This window comes from Nicotiana tabacum, chromosome 9 (genome assembly GCF_000715075.1).
Source record: "Nicotiana tabacum cultivar K326 chromosome 9, ASM71507v2, whole genome shotgun sequence".
NCBI lineage: Eukaryota > Viridiplantae > Streptophyta > Magnoliopsida > Solanales > Solanaceae > Nicotiana > Nicotiana tabacum.
In genome coordinates this window covers 103,011,413-103,030,013 of record NC_134088.1, presented here as the reverse complement: position 1 = coordinate 103,030,013, position 18,601 = coordinate 103,011,413, and the positions used below count along the sequence as shown (strand labels likewise).

At 35.2% G+C, this 18,601-nt stretch overlaps 1 protein-coding gene across 3 annotated transcripts; it reads right to left on the bottom strand.

Moving 5' to 3' along the window:
• Positions 1-3,770: 3,770 nt before the first annotated feature.
• Positions 3,771-10,133, bottom strand: LOC107820638 (tRNA dimethylallyltransferase 2). Of its 3 annotated transcripts, none has more exons than XM_016646952.2 (11): positions 9,872-10,133; positions 9,738-9,792; positions 9,060-9,139; positions 7,878-7,946; positions 7,354-7,426; positions 7,140-7,261; positions 6,308-6,382; positions 5,136-5,534; positions 4,534-4,609; positions 4,243-4,400; positions 3,771-4,040 (listed from the first exon to the last, which is right to left on the bottom strand). In XM_016646952.2, the coding sequence occupies exons 1-11, from the start codon at positions 10,073-10,075 to the stop codon at positions 3,927-3,929; spliced, it is 1,425 nt and encodes a 474-aa protein (XP_016502438.2). In that variant the 5' UTR covers positions 10,076-10,133; the 3' UTR covers positions 3,771-3,926. The 3 variants fall into 3 exon arrangements, with proteins under 3 accessions (XP_016502438.2, XP_016502439.2, XP_016502440.2); XM_016646953.2 differs by having other exon boundaries at positions 7,140-7,258; positions 9,872-10,125; XM_016646954.2 differs by lacking the exons at positions 9,060-9,139; positions 9,738-9,792; positions 9,872-10,133 and adding an exon at positions 8,042-8,348.
• Positions 10,134-18,601: the final 8,468 nt, after the last annotated feature.

Here is an 18,601-nt window from a genome sequence, read left to right as displayed (position 1 = left end):
TTGAGCAAATATACCCCCGTTTGCTATTGGGTACAAAAATACCATCACCGTTAATCGAGTAGAGTATATATACCTTTTTCCACTAACAGACTCCGCATCAGTTATAAATTCACGTTAAAAAGATTTTTTTTGCTGAGTTGGAGCTCCACATCATATTTGTTTTTTTTATCCAAGAAAATTAATTACATCCAAGTTACCCATGTCTTTTTCCATTTTCCACAATCAACGGTTAAAATGTCGCAATCAACGAATCCTATCAAAGATCGATTGTATAATCAATTATGCTCTTCATTGTTCCTATTTTTGCTTTGTTTCACTATTAACTCATCAAACTTCCATAAACACCGTCGAAATAGCCATTCCAGAGTTCAACTTCATTTTATTATTACATGATCACCTGGAGAGATTAACATAGAAAGAGAGAGATTAATTGGTGTTAGAGACTTAATTCGATTCTTTTTTACATTTATTTTGTTTAATCCTTCTGCATTTCTCTCCATTTTTTTGCTGTCGTTCTTCACAAACCTTAATTTTCAAGTCTCTATATCATCTTTTCCCGTTTTGAAATCATTTGCAGAGGTTCAGATCTAGACTTGGATTTTTCTATACAGGTTCTTTCGGGGTTTTTCTATACATATTTTTGAAAGAAAAAAAAGGCATATCAGGAAAAAATGGACTACTGGAGGAGTTTCCGATGAAGTCCGATGGGGCTCGCAGGTTAAGTTTTTTGGGATAAAAGTCCGCTACATAAGGGGGGTGATGATTGATGAAGAATTGAGAAAAGTGGTGAGGGGTGGAGGCAAGATGTTCCTGATATTGGAGAATTAAGAAATTATATGGAGGGTACTGTTTTCCAAGTAGGAGCTCCAAATCAGCAAAGAAAATACTTCTGAAAGTGAATCTATAGCTGATGTCGAGTCTGTTAGTGGAAAATGGTATATGTACTAACGGTAAGGGTATTTTTGTGCCCAATAGCAAACGGAGGGCATATTTGCTCCATTTTCACTAGTTCAGTGGCATTTTTGGCCCTTTTCCGTTTTCAAATTTTGATATTTATTTTACAGAAAAAGGTCAAAATTACTCATATCAATTGTTAAATAGTTTAAAATTATTCTTCGTCCATCTTTTGGTCCAAAAATTACCCCATCGTAATTTTTATTGCTAAAATTGCCCCTCAATTTAATAGCAAAAGTTGCGGGCTATGATTTTAATGTATTGGCATCTTTTTACTCGGCCATGTGGCTCTTTTGGTCATCAAATATGGATAATATTAACCATTCTATTATCCGACCCGCCCCATATCTTTTATTATCATGGTTAAAAATATGGCTCGAGCATTTATAGACAGAAAAGCTATTCTACCCAAAACAAAAATCAGCATTACTTAGGAGTTAGGTGAAATAAGTTCTTTGAAAATGAATTTTAAATCATTTATTGGCGGTGGTAAAAATCCAAATGCTTTTGCTCTATCAAATGATTAAGCACCCATTTGATCATAGATTTTAGCAAGTTTGTTTCAAATTGTTTTGGTAAAACCTATTTGTTTATAGATTTTATCAATATTTTGGCAGATTTTAAAAACAAAATTTTCAAATCCCAAAACTAGCTCTAGATTTGTTTTTGGGTCAAAATATTACCGTAGAAATTTTTAACAATTTTAAAAATTACTCCAAACATTTATATTTTATAAAAAAAAAAAAAAAAGCCCACCATTCATTATGACCCGACTAATCCACCAGCTAGTTATTATTATTATTATTATTATTATTATTATTATTATTTTGGACTAATGGATCTTATAATATTATTGCAATTTGACAAATTGTAGTAACTAGTAATTGTGTTATTATCAGTTGCTATTAAAATATCAGGTTATGATTTTAGGACAGTGTATCATGTAGTTCAATAATAATTTTGTGCCAAACTTATATATGTTCAGGACTATGATTTGTGATATGATAATGAATGACATCAATGAAGTTTCTGCATAGTTTGGTATTGTTGGGTATTTTTGATAATTTTTGAAACTTAGCGGTAATAAGTCACATTGCATGTTTTTTTTTCAAAAACAAAAAGTGAAATATGTTTTGAAAAATAATGTTCAAACGGATTTTGATTTTCAAACCAAACTTCACATAAATCACATGTTTAAAATAAATTTGAGAATTTATAATCAAACGCTAGCTAAATCTTGATATCAGATATTAACATTAAAAATAAAAAATAAAAACAACAAAAGTAGAGTCAAAGAGGCACATGTCCAAACAATTCGAATCTGTTGTCCGACAGAATCGACTTTCACTCGTGCATATCCACGTGCAACTCTGAATTTATAGTACAAAACAGTCCACTAACTCTTGCAACCCAATGGCCCCAAAAAAAAAGTTGCATCAACCTGCTTGGATTCCACTAGGCCTGCCAATTCTGAGCCACAAAAGAAAACAACAACTATAGGTCTATAGCCTATAGTAAAAGGGTAAACTGACAAATGACTGAATGACAATGGAATGAACACAAGACCTTTCCACATCTTCCTTAGTCCTATAATTGGTAATTTGCTTTTCCTTTTTTCTCTTTTTGACAATTTCTTTGATTTGAAATAAGATAGAAGAGGTGAAAAAATTTAATCATTTGTGTTTGTCTATTTTAGGAGTGGAAGGAGTTATGTTAAACTCTAAACGTTACCCTTGCTTTACCGAGATAAAGATAGTTATAAACCGACTAAATAACTAGATTCTTAGGTAAACTAGCGAACCCTTCCTCCTATGTTGTAAAAGGAAAGTTCTCTTTCTGCAACATTCTTCTGGAATGTCTTCTAAACGACCTAGCTTAAATGAAGAACAACAAAGAAAGAGATTAGAGAAAACAGAACAATTGTTATTGTATTATTCATTGATTGCATCTAACAGTACAATCAGATGTATGAAGGATATTGTTAGCTATGTTATAGAATTCAATCACTCTTCACTACCAACAAGGGATTTGTGTGGAGTGGTAAGCACTCCATCCTTAATCAGAGATTTTAGGTTCGAGCTTTGAATGAAATCGTTTTTATTAATTAGAGAGCTTTAACCCCCAATATGAAACTTTCCAGCACGAATTCAAATTTAATCGGACCACAAAGCTGATACCGAATACTATTGTCTAATGGGAACCCAAAAAAAAAACTCTGCGCAACAGCAGAAGCTGTAAGCCTGTAACTCATTTGAAAATTAACTAAACCACCTATTTTGTTGCCAACTGATTTACCACACTAATGATGCAAGTTGTTGATTAAACACGTGTGCTCTTCTATTATTCAACCACCGTTAACACTTAGGGGTCGTTTGGTTATCGGGATAAGGACAGTAATCCCGGCATAGAATATGGGATTGTATTTATCCAATATTTGGTTATAGGTATTAGCTAGTGATGGGATAAATTTTATACCCAAATGGTGGTGGGATTACCTATCCCATATAGAAGATGAGATAGCTAATCCCATGGGATATCCTTGTCCATCTCACCTGGTAACCAAACGACCCCTTAGTTTCTGCATAGTCTATGCAGCATAGACATGTATCTGATTAACTTAATGAAATGGCTGTAAGAAAAATTGTGCTGCAGAAAATAGTCTAAACCCTCACCAATAAAGAAGATTATAAGCAAATCCTGGAGCCAGTCTAATTAGAGCACCAAAGAACGAAAAGCAACACTGACAATTAAATTTTTTCTGCAAGACAATCGAATGAACTGCTTCATTTAACTTGAAGGAAAAACTGTTCAGCAAATTAGAGAAACAGCAACAATCATAAGAGACTGAGCAAAATGAGTGCAATAGTTTTTGACAACTAAAACATGTGAAACAAAAAAAAAATGACGATACTTCACATGGCAGTTAAAAAGTAACTAACTGTGCTTGAAGCGGGGGAGGTATCCATATAGCTTCACGAGCACAAGTTTCCAGACTTTTTAAGCCGAGAAACTCGTTTTCGATGGCCACGGCCCTCTCTGTGTTGTTCCCATTCATGCGCACCTCTGAGGACCTTATTCCCACATGCCTGACAAGCAACCAAAATGATAAGCACATATATCAGGACAACTATATAAATGTTGCATGATTGGTAGTTATCACCAAATTACCAATAGTTGGATACATCGGTTTTATCTTCATTTTTACTTTTAACCCTTCCCTTTTCCTTTCCTATTATTTGACGGGAGTCGGAAAAGGGGCCCGGGAGGAATGAAGCAGCTAACACTAACCTCGCATACATGCCGAGTCCAGAGATCCTTTTGCATCAACCTCATTTCTTCAGAAGCATTGCTGCCATTCTCTGTGCTGCATTCTCCAGTGAGAAAGGATTTGATTATTCTCGCAGAGGGTTCGACCACTTCCACTACCCATACACCATCAGAGCCACCTGTGTAAAATATGCCAATTAATTCAGATAATACTTGCAAGTACAGCCAAAACCAGGTCAATATACCTTCTAAGAAGAAAGGACTATGAAATTGGTGTGAAATTTCATTTAAGTTTAAAGCCGAGTCACATACTTATTATGGACTTTGTAGCATCAACATAATGTATGTTCCATCCAAACAGCATCTGCAGCCGATTAAGCCTCCTCCTCTGAGAACAATCAGACAATCAGCAATAGGCATTTCCAAAAGGTCTAACTCAAAGAATCTCAGGATCAGTAACAACTAGTGCACCGAAAGCAAGAAAACTTGCAAGTACTTCCTCATTCTAATATCAAATAATGAAGTTCAGATTAAGAAGGCTCCTCTCTCACTAATGAAGGGGAAGAGCATTAGGAGTTCATGCTCTGCGTCTTTTTATGAACTTTGATAAGCTATATATCTTCCAGATATTGTTTATATGTCATGTATATTTACTCCTAGACTATAAAACAACAGCAATTGGTTTCAAGAACTTCGTGTCATATACAAATCAACCAAATTCTGCACCTTTGATCAGAGAGTTTAACCAAATTCGATGTACAGTTCAATTACATCCGGTTTTGCAAGAACTGAACACTTACCCACCCCATGGAGGCAGACTTGAAAAACCAAATGTTCTCCACACAATCATTTCTTACTTGGTTATACCTTGTTTAAACATACAACTAACTACTTTAAAACGAAACAGTACTTACTTGACGCCGTACAAGTCTTCGTGTGTTCAGTTTGACATTTTCAATTGCTTCAATTAAAAGAGCTTTCTGTTCATTGTTGTCAGGGGAATCCATGATATGATGTATATTCTGCTTCAATGTCTGATCATTTAGTGCCTGAAGGTAAGATTCATCACAGGGTTTTTGATGTTCCAGTATGTGACGTCCAAGAAAAAACTCAAATTCCCTAACACCAATGGCCTGCCTCAAGCCCTTTGTATAGTCTGCATCCAGTGTATAGATGTCAACAACTTCCATAAGTAGACCAGCATCAACCATGTGATCAACTCTTTTATTGACAAATGGATCCATAGTGGAAAGAGATGCATTCACGCATAAGAAGCAGAAATCATATCTTGAATTATCAACTCGACCCCAGTTCTGCCCTGCCACAAGCAACAAAATAACATGAAGAGGCATGCTATGGCAATTCACATCACAAATCCAACAGCCTATAGCTACTATCTAAGTGTCCTTGATAAATAAATTGAGCCTGTCCAGATTTCTCAAGAATTCTTTTGACAGATGACTGGTCATATGTAAATGTCTTACACTAGTTTGTGCATTTTCTATGAGTTAATAATGTGGATTATCCTCCTACAGCCATTAAGAGTGAATCTTCCTAATTTTTCTCTTTTTGTTTCGATAATTAATCTAAAAAACAATCTCATTTTTCTGCTTATTAAGTATAAATGGAATCTCTTTCGACCATTCTAGTGTACCAACTACTAGTTTTATCTTACATCAAACATGGTATTGCAACAATTTCCAGTAGTATCAAAATAAACAGATGGAAGAATGGAAGAATGTAAAAGCAAGAGAATCTTAAACTGACAAAAATTTGAGCTTTAGCAAAGTGAAGGACAAGATCTATCAGCCACTTGAAAGGCGGTTGATAGACAGGGAATCCAATATGATGGATTGATGCATATATCTCCATAGATATTTGAGTTCCCTGCACTAAATTCCCTTTTTCTGTAGAAAGGCTTCAATGCAAATATTTTCTCAAGAGTATCGTAAAGGAACAATCTGATTCCATCATGTAGTAGCCAACTATTTCCAAAATCCAAATCTTACTATCATTAGAAATTAACACAGTTAACTTTATGGAAAATTATGTTAATATAATAAATGAGTGAACAAGAAGAATGCACCTCTACGGTTCTCTCCTGAAGAAGTTTGCTTGGAATAACACCAAATCGTGCATACAGATTCAGGTATTGGTTGATCTGCAGCTTATGGCAACAGATACATCAATTGAAACCTCTAACAATAGATAGGAATCACAAGTCTGTATAAAACATCGTTACATCACATTCCACCTCAGAAATTATACCTTTTGTAGGATAAAAGCAACTATTTTAACAATTCTACCCCTAATAATCATCTGCTCAAACCAAAGAAGCATTGACATAACAACTCTGAATATGTAGTGTCAGAGACCAGAAATCACAAGAAATGCTCAAGGTGAATTCAAGAACAGAGAACTTTTATTACAAATTAACTCAGTCCTATGAACTACGAACACATTTAACAATGGAAAATAACTTTGAGGAAAAGCTAGGTAAGTGATAGATGACAACAACAACAACCTAGTAAAATCCCACCAAGTGGGGCCTGGGGAGGGTAGAGTGTACGCAGACCTTACCCCTACCCCGAAGGAGTAGAGAGGCTATTTCCGGGAGACCCTCGGCTCAAGGTAAGTGATAGAAGAAGAATGACATATTAACAAGTGGATCCGCAGCTTGCAACTTGAAGCAACATGCACAATCAAACTGACCAATATAATGTCTCAACTAAAATCATTATAGCTGTGACATCTTTGAATAAAAGAGCAATTTGTGTTAAATCAACGTCATTGTAGTTGTTACATCTTAGAATAAACAAAGCAATTCATTGTAAATAGTACCCTCCAGCCGAAAGGTTTTCAGCTGATTGCATCATGCAAAGAAACTAGAAATCATATGAAGCCAAACATCACCATACCTTTCTATCATTATTTGGATGAATTCTGTTAGCTGCAACTGGATCAATATCTTTAAGACGGTTGTAAGCACAATCATATTCCTCGTCCGTAAATTCAACTTCAAGATCAGGCTGTTCATCTTCTGCAGAGAAAGGAAGATAATAATACCTATAATTCTTTGGTCTTGAATAAATAAATTTTGACAAAAAAACACAGACAGAACTGATTGCTTACCTTGAGAGTCGCTTAAGCAATTTGATTCTGAATCTTCAACAGATTCATCAAGAAGGAATGGACTCGCAAGAGCCTGAATGCAAACAAATCAAATCAAGAAAAAGATGACTAACAACACCAGCTGGGAAGACTTTCAGAAGAACTGAAAAACAGAATTTAGTTTAATAGAAAAACAGAATAGTCACGAGTGAAAGAGAAACCAACAGATTTAGCTGCTAGCTTCAAACAGATAAAATAAAAGTAGATGCGCAAGTCTATTGCTGATTTTGGAACAGCTCATAATTTAAGAGAAGGATGCTACTAAGTGTTAAGGGCAGCACCCAGCAAATCTAACTCTCTAACTGACCTTGTGAACCATTCAGGAGAAAAGTAATTTTCTGAATAATCAGACTATTGAGGTAGCCAACTTTTATAATCACATGTCATTTTGGTCCTAGTGTCTTCGGAAATTTCTATTATGACGGACGAGTGACGACATGCACACATGCAAAAAAAATGGAGAGTGGAGAAGAGCCAAAAAGTACCTGAATATAATAATTTGTTCCTCCAACTATAACTGGCAACCTCTTGCGGGACCATATCTCATTTATGATCTGAAATTACAAATAAAATAAGAAACCAGATTAGTAGAAAGAGTGGATAGATATGATTGTTGATGGTTATAACGTTTCAACTTTCAAGAGCTTACTTCAAATTTTCCTATAGAAGACGGCTGAAAGACACTAATCAATATTGCTAAAGGGAAAGATAGGTTAGGTACGTCGCCTAGTGACAAAAGCAACCAAAGTTCATTGCTCCAGAGTTGTTGGTCATTGAATAGAGGTTTCAAGTTTTCAACTGTGGAGAGGAGGGGATTGACTGCATCCATTCTTTTCACAATTTTCACCAAATATCAGGAGTCAAAGGATAGACACAGAAATCCTCAGTACATGCTAATAGATGTAGATATCCCATTCATCAATGCCGCCACCACCATCCCTCAACACACCAAACTTAGTGATTTAAAAGAAGATTCTTCATTATCTAATTAGTCAGAAAATTGGAGTATACTCGTACAATTGAGATTCACTCTATACTAGAAGAAATATGTTCAATAAGTTTATGACTAATTGTTTGCTATAATTAATTAAAAAAGTTATAGTCACCTTATCCCAAAAGAAGATTAAAGAAAGGTATTCCCAAGATTTTAGGAGTTCACTAAGTGGACCAGCTTACAGATTAGGCCTCTGTCTGACCTGACAACAATTATAGCCTCCCTGTTGAAAAAAGCAGTGTGCCCTTCTTTTTGCAATACTTGAAAAAGTGTCCCATGCATAACTATTATTACAGCATTCTATACCGTAGAGTTCACACTTCTGGGTAAACTAAGAGGCTTATATGAAGAACCTTCGATAGAACAAATAATAACTGATCATCCTAGTGCCCAGACTAGAGGCTTCAAGAGGTTATCGAACCTCGGAAGAAACTTCAAGCGCTAATAGGTTCTTAGTTTCCATTTAGGCAAAAGCAACACCATATTTACCAATTTCCAACAAAGACAAAATCATTAGAGCCATTATTGAAGATGCAGCTTTGATGGTGACTTGGAATATCAGAACTACATCATCCAATGCCCATGGACATTCTAATAGACCTGTATATTTTTTTTTTCCTTCTGTAATCCCTGATATACATAAGATTGAGATCACTGGGAAAAGAGGCCTCACAGGGATAGCTGAGTCACGAAAATCCTTTGCAGTAAATTCAATACTAGGGCTGATAGTACCAAGAAGATGATGAGGTACACCTGTCACAACAACCCAAAATCAAAATGTAGATACTTGATTCTATATGCACAAAGTTACACAGCAAAATAGTACGGCATTCCATATTTATATTAGTCCATTTCATCCGACACCTATCTTTTTTGGTCCGCTCCAAAAAGACATCTGAAAACTCTTAAATATTAATTGTATTTTACCATTAATAACATATTTATAGGCAGGGGCGGAGCTACAGTAGTGGATGCGGGTTCGGGCGAACCCAGTGACTTTTTCCGGAATCCTGTATTTGTATTGAAATATTTACTAAATCTATATAAATATATACTGCCGAATCCAGTAACAAAAGGGGTCTTGATTCAACGGCAAGGGCTGTGGGTTCGCCGGGAAGGATGAGGGTTCGATTTTCATTGAAAACAGTGTTTTATTTTAAAATTTAGAACTCACGCACTTCAATTCGTAGCTCCGCCTCTGTTTATAGGTATTGACATGCCAAGTTAAAGACTAGAGGTTACCTTTGGATACTATGCAGTATGTATTTAACGGTGTATGTACAGTCAAACACCGGCACATAAAACTAAATAACTGAAGAATTATACTACACAAAACAGAGCAAGAAATCACCTTTTTGCTCTTGGGGAGTCACCTTGTTGGTCAGAACATCCAATCCATTGTAAACCTATCCAAAAGAAATAGCAGAGATAAAAGTATTATACAAAAATTATTGAACTTGTAAGAGTATATAAAGAGCTATATACCTGCATAGAATCAGCGTTGATAATTTCAATAGGGAAGTGTGAAGCCAGGTCAATAGCAAGTTTTGATTTTCCAGAACCTGTTGCTCCCATTATTACTACCACTTTTGGCTTTGAATTTGATGTGGGGATCAGGTTTATCTCACCCACTGTTATTCCATTGTTAGGGTTTTGCATTTTCTGTGTTCGTTCTTCACCACTTTCCATTGATGCGCTTCTCTTTTGGTTGCTGTTTCAGTAACGAAGTAATAATACAAGCTTTTGTCACTTTGGGTCATTTTCTTTTTGGCAATAAGTAGTTTAGCATCTCAATGTTTTGTGGTTGCAACTACAGTCCATATTGTTTCTTAAATTTGGTTTTCTTGTGTTTTACTATCCATTTTCACTCCTAAGTCCTACCATCCTAATTTTAGAAGCCATTTGGATAAAACTTTGGAAAAAGTTCTTTGATTTATTTGGAGAAATTTTTTGATGTAAGCTGAAATTTGTTTTGAAAATTTTGTACTAGTCTTTTAAGATTTGTGAGTGTTTGTAAGTTGAAATTTTAGTATGAAAAATATCTCAACAATTCGTCAACTTGAGATAAAAAATTTAACTTTTTATTAAAAAAATCAAAAATTTGAAAGAAACACCATTTTCAAAAAGTAACTTCATTTTGTTAAAACTTTGCTCAGATAAACGCCACTATATTGTTTTGATTGAGATATTCTTGAACATTAAGATGAAATTTCATATGTAGAAATGTCAAACTTTTAATATTCCAAGTGACATGTTTTCAATGAACTCAAAATAGGGAAAATAACATTGTATAGCCACTCTAAAAAATAATAATCGAAAAAATATTTTTTTGTATATATATATATATATATATATATATATATATATATATATATATATATATTCTATATGTTATATACAAAAATTATACAAATTGTATATACTTTTTTAGCTACCAAATATAAATAATTTCAGGCGCGGACTAAGAGTGAAAAACGCCCTTCAAAATAAGGGCCTCCGAAATGACATGTTTGCAAGTGCTATTTAATTGAATCAAAAGAAATACATTCTTATTTCAAGTGCCATTTAATTGAATCGAAAGAAATTAATTCTAATTTGAGTGTGTACTATGTAGTTGAAATCGAAATTTTTTAAGTACATTTTCAAACTAGTGCAAAGGATTTATTTATTTATTTATGTACACCTTCATTGCTACTAATATTTTACGTATATTATTTGCTACGGATAAGGGTCAAAAATATCCATTTATTATCGAAAATTCTTTAAAGTTACCCTCTGTTATACTAATCGAGCAAAAATACTCCTACCGTCCTACTATTAAATAAATATACCCCCAAATTAACGAAGAAACCACGTGGCAGCCACTTAAGCCATTTAGTCCATCCGAGTTTATTTTAATACTAATCCGACCTGATACCAAATATCCACCCTAGAAATTAAAACCTTATTCAACATCCCTAGTGACCCCTCCCCCAAGTTTTAAGTTTTCAATCCAAACAAACATAACCATACCTTCAGATCTTTTAGCTGCATAGGCTTCATATATCCTACTACCAAAGAACTCTGTAATATCTTCCAATCAACCTCCATAAACAGTTGATCTTGAATTTCTTGGTAATACCCTTTCAAATAATTTAGTGCTACTGCCACTCTCATTATTTTTACTCTAAATTGTTCTCAAAGCTAACATCTTCTTCTCCACATATTGCCCGAATTCTAATTATTGCACAAGCTTACACCGTCCATTCCTCGTAATATTACTTCAACAAAATTTTCAACAATTAAATTCTCGTACTGAATTTATGTTGATTTCTTCTTCTTATTGTTATATGGTTTATTTTCGGATTTTTGGATAAATAATGAGAAAGAAACCCACCTTCTTCATCCATTACTATTCTAAAAAGCTGCTAATAATACCTAGATCTAAGTGATAAGAAAAATAAACAAGTTGTATCATTTATTCTTATAGAGATTTAACCTTTCTTTTCTTGGGTTTATCAATGTGGATGATGTAGATAGAGATTGACCTTCATTTCTTGAGTTCTTCAAAGTGCATTTGCATATAAAAGGCTCCAACGATGCAGATGAAGAAAGGTCCAAAAAGTTATGTTCATAATTCAAAGTGGTTGAATAAGGGTTTAATATCTAGCTCTGTCCCTGTATTTAAATATGTTTACTGGATTAGTCACGCAGTTGGCAAATCTCTAAGAAACAATTACCGAATTAGATAAAGTTATCTTGTTTCTAAACTCGTTGTCATCTTCCTATGATTACTTGACAACAACCATCTTGCATGGTAGAGACACCATCAAGTTAAAAGAGGCCACATCAGCCATCTTATTCAATGATAAGATGAGAAAGAAGCCTGAAAACCAAGGGCAGACAAGAAGCCTTTATAGAGATTCGAGTAGCCGTGATAAATTTAAAGGCAAGTCGTAGAAGGTCCAGAAATCGGTCAAAAGGTAGAAATGGCTACAATTAAGGTCAACCTGGTCACTTCAAAAGAATTTTTTCTAAGAAAGGTCGAGGCGAGAGCAGTGACCAAAAGAATGATAAAACACAATTGTTGCAGTGGTTCTCTTTGTTTACGAGGAGAAATGCATGCACTTAGCAAGTCAAGATTCAAAATGGATGGTTGACACATGAGCATCCAACCATGCCACACTAGTAAGAGGATTCTTTTTTAAGTATAAAGCAGGAGATTTTGGTAAGGTAAAGATGGAAAATACCAATCACTCAAAGACTGTGGGGAATAGTAACTTTTGTATCAAGACAAATGTCGGATACACATTAGTTCTAAAAGATGTGCGGAACACACCAGATTTGAAAATAAATTTAATTTCAGGGATTGCTCTAAATTGAGACGGGTACGAGAATTACTTCGCCAATAGACAGTGGAGGCTCACCAAAGGATCATTGATGATTGCTAAGGGAGTTGCTCCATACACATTGCACAAGACAACCCCTGAGATATGTGAATATGGATTACATACAGCTGTAGATGACACGTTTGCTAATCTATGGCACCGAAGATTAGACTATACGATGGAGAAGGGATGGCATATCCTAGCCAATAAGCCACTTATCTCCTTTTAAAAAGGTACAACTATGAATCCCCGTGATTATTGTTTATACGGAAAACAACATAGGGTATCGTTTCAAGCAACTCATGGAAGAAAGTCGAATATACTTGATTTAGTATTACTCTGATGTTTGTGGTCCAAGGAATGTAGAATCAATAGGAGGTAACAAATATTTTCTCACAATTATTAATGATGCTTCACGAAAACTGTGAGTTTATTTCTTGAGAACGAAAGACCGTGTATTTTAAGTCTTCTAGAAATTTTATGCTTTGGTGGAAAGAAAAACATGCCAAAATTTTAAGTGTCTCCGTACTGATAATGGAGAAGAATATTTTGAAGACTCATGCTCAAGCCATGAATTTAGACAGGAGAAGACAATTCTTGAAATCCTACAACACAATAACATAGCTGAAAGTATGAATCGCACCATTATCAAAAAAGTGAGAAGTATGCTCAAAATCAAAACTACCTAAGTCATTTTGGGGTGAGACAGCTCGCACAGTATGTTACATGATTAATAGAAATTCATTAGTTCTACTAGAGTTTGACATTCTAGAGGAAGTCTGGACAAACAAAGAGGTGTCATACTCCCATCTGAAAGTGTTTGGATGTAAAGGTTTTGCACATGTGCCAAAGGCGCAAAGAACGAAGCTGGATAACAAAGTTATTCCTTGCATCTTCATCGGTTATGGAGAAGAAGAGTTCAGCAATAGATTGTGAGATCCAGTTAGGAAGAAGATCATCAGAAGTTGAGATATGATCTATAGAGAAAATATGGTCGGGATTGATAGTGATCAATCAACAAAGACCAAAAATGATAACGGTACAGTCACTAACTTTGTTACCTCTCCTACTATACCTATACGTAATTCTTCCACATGTGAAGAATAGAACACGGAAGGTGTAGATGAAGAGGTTGCTGAGCAGGGGGAGGACCCTAGTCCATAAGAGAAAGAAAAAGAGAAACAATAACAAGAAGGACAAAAGCGTTTGAGAAAATCTAAAAGAGAGAAGGTAGAATCCACGAGGTATCCTTCTTCAGAGCATATCCTCATCACTGATGAGGGGGAGCCAGAGAATTTCAAGGAGGTGTTGTCTCATCAGAACAAATCTAGTGGATTGAAGCCATACAAGAATAGATGACTTCTCAAAAAACAAATGGCACGTATGAATAGGTTGAACATTCAAAAAGCAAAAGACCACTCAAATGTAAGTTGGTCTTTAAGCTCAAGAAAGACGAAAATGATAAGGTGGTCAAATACAATGCTCGATTCGTGGTAAAAGGTTTCGAACATAAGAAAGGTATTGATTTTGATGAAATTTTCTCACATGTTGTCAAAATAACCTTTATTTGAACAATGTCGAGCTTGGCAGCTAGCCTAGATCTTCAAGTGGAGCAGTTAGACATAAAAACTGCATTTCAACATGGAGATTTAGAAGAAACGATCTATATGAAGCAGTTAAAAGGTTTTGAAGTAAAGGCAAAGAAACACATTGTGTGCAAATTGAAAAGGAGTCTTTATGGGCTGAAACAAGACCAAGGCAGTGGTACAAGAAGTTTGACTCATTTATGAGAAGTCAAACGTACACAAAGACCTTTTCAGATTCATGTGTATACTATAAGAAATTCTCTAATAATAACTTTATCATTTTGTTGTTGTATGTGGATGGCATGCTGATTGTAGGACAAGACAAGAAGTTGATTGCCAAGTTGAAGGAAGATTTTTCTAAGTCATTTCAAATGAAAGACTTAGGTCCAGCACGACAAATTCTAGGAATGGAGATTGTCCGATATAGGACAAATAGAAGATTGTTGTTGTCACAAAAGAAGTACATGGAATGTGTGCTTAAACGCTCCAACATGATGAGTGCTAAACAAGTTAGCATGCCTCTTGCGGGTCATATGAAATTCAACAAGAAAATGTGTCCCGCAACAAAGGAAGATAAAGATAGCATGGCTAAAGTTTCATATTCCTCTGCTATCAAGAGTTTGATATATGCAATGGTATGCACCGGACCTGATATTGCTCATGTTGTCGGTGTTGTTCGCAGGTTTCTTGACAATCCCGGGAAAGAACATTGGGAAGCTGTGAATTGGATATTCAGGTTTCTAAAAGGAACCTCGAATGAATGCATGTGTTTTGGGAGATCAAATCCAATCATGAAGGGCTATACATATGTTGATATGGTCGGTGATACTGATAATAGAAAATTCACTACTAGATATCTATTTACTATTTTTTTTTGGGGAGGGGGGGGAGGAGATATATCATGGCAGTCTAAATTGTAGAAGTGCGTTGCACTTTTAACAACTGAAGTGGAATACATTGCCGCTAGAGAAGTTGGCAAGGAGATGGTATGGCTCAAGCGATTTCTTCAAGAGCTTGAATTGCATCAAAAGGAGTATGTCGTCTATTGTGATAATCAAAGTGCAATAGACTCGAGCAAGAACTACACGTGTCATGCAAGAACAAAGCATATCGATGTGAGATATCATTGGATTCGTGAGCATGTGGAGAACGAATCTTTACAGGTCAAGAAGATTCACACGAGTGAAAATCCTGCAGATATATTGACAAAGGTAATACTGAGAGACAAGTTCGAGCTATGCAAAGAACTTGTCGGCATAAACTCTACATGAAAAACTAGAGATACCTCATTTAGGTACATGGGACTGGAGGAGGAGATTTGATGGTTCCATGACCCATGTGAAAGGAAGACAATCTTCCTTTGGCTTGAATTGTCAAGCCAACCAAATCAATAGTGAAAAAGATTTAGCATTCAATGCACTGAATTTACAATATGGCATTTGACATTTGCTTACATTGTGATGTCATTGATGACATCAGAGAAGTCTTTCTAACACAATAAATAGATAGCTCATGGCTCATTTGTAAGACACACCAAAATAGAGAGAGTATAAGAGCAATTCACATAATAAAAAGAAAAATACTTTATGAAGAAAAATATAGATAGTTTGAGCGGTATTGTACTGAGCTGGAAAAATCAAAAGAAGATTATTTATTTTGAGCGTGTAGTGGTCTTGGAGTATTTTACTCGGTACCACAGATTATAAAATCATTGCTATAATAAAATTAGTTGCTACTCTCGGGTCGTGGTTTTTCCCTTATTCAGAAGTGTTTTCTATATAAAAATCAGCGTGCCCATGTTTCTCTTGTTATTACCGTTGGTTATTGTATTTTAGTAATACCCATCTATTACAATCGTATAGCGTGAATATTAATTCTGTGGGGGTTATTTTTTCAACAATTTAGCAAGGATTTTATAATTTATGATACCGAGTAAATACTCCAAGACCACTACACGATCAGTAGAAATAATCATCTTTTGATTTTCTCACCTCACTACAATAACACTAAAACTCTCTTTTTTTTCTCCCAAAGTATTTTCATACTACTCTATGAATTGCTCTTACTTTCTCTGATTGGTGTATCTTACAAATGAGCCAGAAGCTCTCTATTTATAGTGTTAGAAAGACTCCTCTTGATGTCATTAATGACATCATAATGTAAGCTAAAGTCAAATTCCATATTGTGAATTCAGAGCAATGATCGCATGCTAAATCTTTTTCACTGTTGATTTGGTTGGCTTGACAATTCAAGTCAAAGGAAGACTGTCTTCCTTTCACATGGGCCATGGGATGGGCTCATCAAATCTTTCCCTCCAGTCCCGTAGAGGTATCCATAGTTTTTCGCATAGAGCTAATGCTAACAAGTTCTTTGCATAGTTCGAACTTATCTCTTACCTTAGTCAATATATTAGGATTCTCACTCATGTGAATCCTCTTGACCTGCAAAGATTCATTCTCCAATTGCTTACGAATCTAATAATATCTCACGTCGATATGCTCTGTTGTAGCATGGTACATGGAGTTCTTGCTCAAGTCTATTGTACTTTGACTATCACAATAGACAACATACTCCTTTTGATGCAATTCCAGCTCTTGAAGAAATCGCCTGAGCCATATCATCTCCTTGCCAGTTTCTGTAGAGGCAATGTACTCTGCTTGAACTTTAGCCATGCTATCTTTATATTTCGCTGTTGCATGACACATTTTCTTGCTCAACTTTATATGACCAGCAAGAGGCGTGCTAATTGGTTTAGCACTTATCATGTTGAAGCGTTTAAGCACACGTTCAATGTACTTCTTTTGTGACAGCAACAACCTTCTATTTGTCATATCTCAAATAATCTCCATTCATAGAATTTGCCATTTTGAGTTGCCTCCCCCCAAAATGCCACTGGTTACTATATTTTAGTAATCCACATTTATTAGAGTCGTATACCGTTAATATTATTTCAGTGGGGCTTATTTTACCAATAATTTAGCAAGAATTTTATAATTTGTGGTACCGAGTAAAATACTCCAAGATCACTACACACTCAAAATAAATAACCCTCTTTTGATTTTATCACCTTACTACAATACCGCTCAAACTCTCTATTTTTTCTCCCAGAGTATTTTTTTTCTTACTCTGTGGATTGCCCTCTTACCCTCTATGTTTGGTGTATCTTACAAATGAGTCAGGACTTGAGCTCTCTATTTATAGTGTTAGAAAAGCTCATCCTAATGTCATTGATGATATCATAATGTAAGCAAAAGTCAAATGTCATATGGTGAATTCAGAGCAATGATTGCTTTTTCACCGTTGATTCGGTTGGCTCGACAATTCAAGACAAAAGAAGATTGTCTTCCTTTCACATGGAACATGGGAATTGGGATGGACCCATCACTTATTTGTTAACTGTCTCTCTTCCTTTCTTAGACTTCATGTACATTCAAACACTGGCACATCAAATTAAACGGATCATTAATTATACTAAACAAATAAGAAAGAACCATTTTTCTCTTGGGAAGTCACCTTGTTGGTCATAACATCCAATCCACTATAAACCTATCCAAACATAACATTCAATCCACTATAAACCTATCCAAAAAAATCGCAGAGATAAAAGACTGATAAAAAAAATAGCAAAGATAAAAGTATATACACAAATTATTGAACTTGCAATAGTATATAAATAGCTATACATGCATAGAATCAGTGTTGATGATTTAAATAGGTGATGGTAGGCTATAATCTCATATTTTAGTTAATTATTACATTCCAATTTACTGCACTTTAGTTGAGTTTGAGCTTTAATCGTTAGTGTTTTGCACTAATTATGTGTTTTATGCCTTGTAGGAGTGATTTCGAGCTATGTAGATGTTATGCAATTAATTCAAGTGATTTGGAGCTTTGAAGTCTGAATAAAATCCCAAGGAATTAAGCCGGGATTATGTTTGGGGATCAACAGATGATAGTTAAGAACAAACGAAGAATCGAGCAGGTATATTGCACAGTGTCTAGTAAAATGCACATAACATTTCACTCGCAACTTCGTTTGGGCTCTATAATAAATTGTTGGAAATCTAATTCAAAGGGATACAACTTTCAGGTTTTACGTTTTTTCAAATTCCTAGCAGAACAGGGTTAAAAGTGCATGGCAAAGTGCATGGCTGCGCACTGACCATGCATATGGGGCAAAACAGTGTGAAAAGTGCGCGGCTAAGTGCGTGGGCACACTTCCAGGTGTGTGGCTACGCACGTCCAACTCCGAAAAAGAGTCC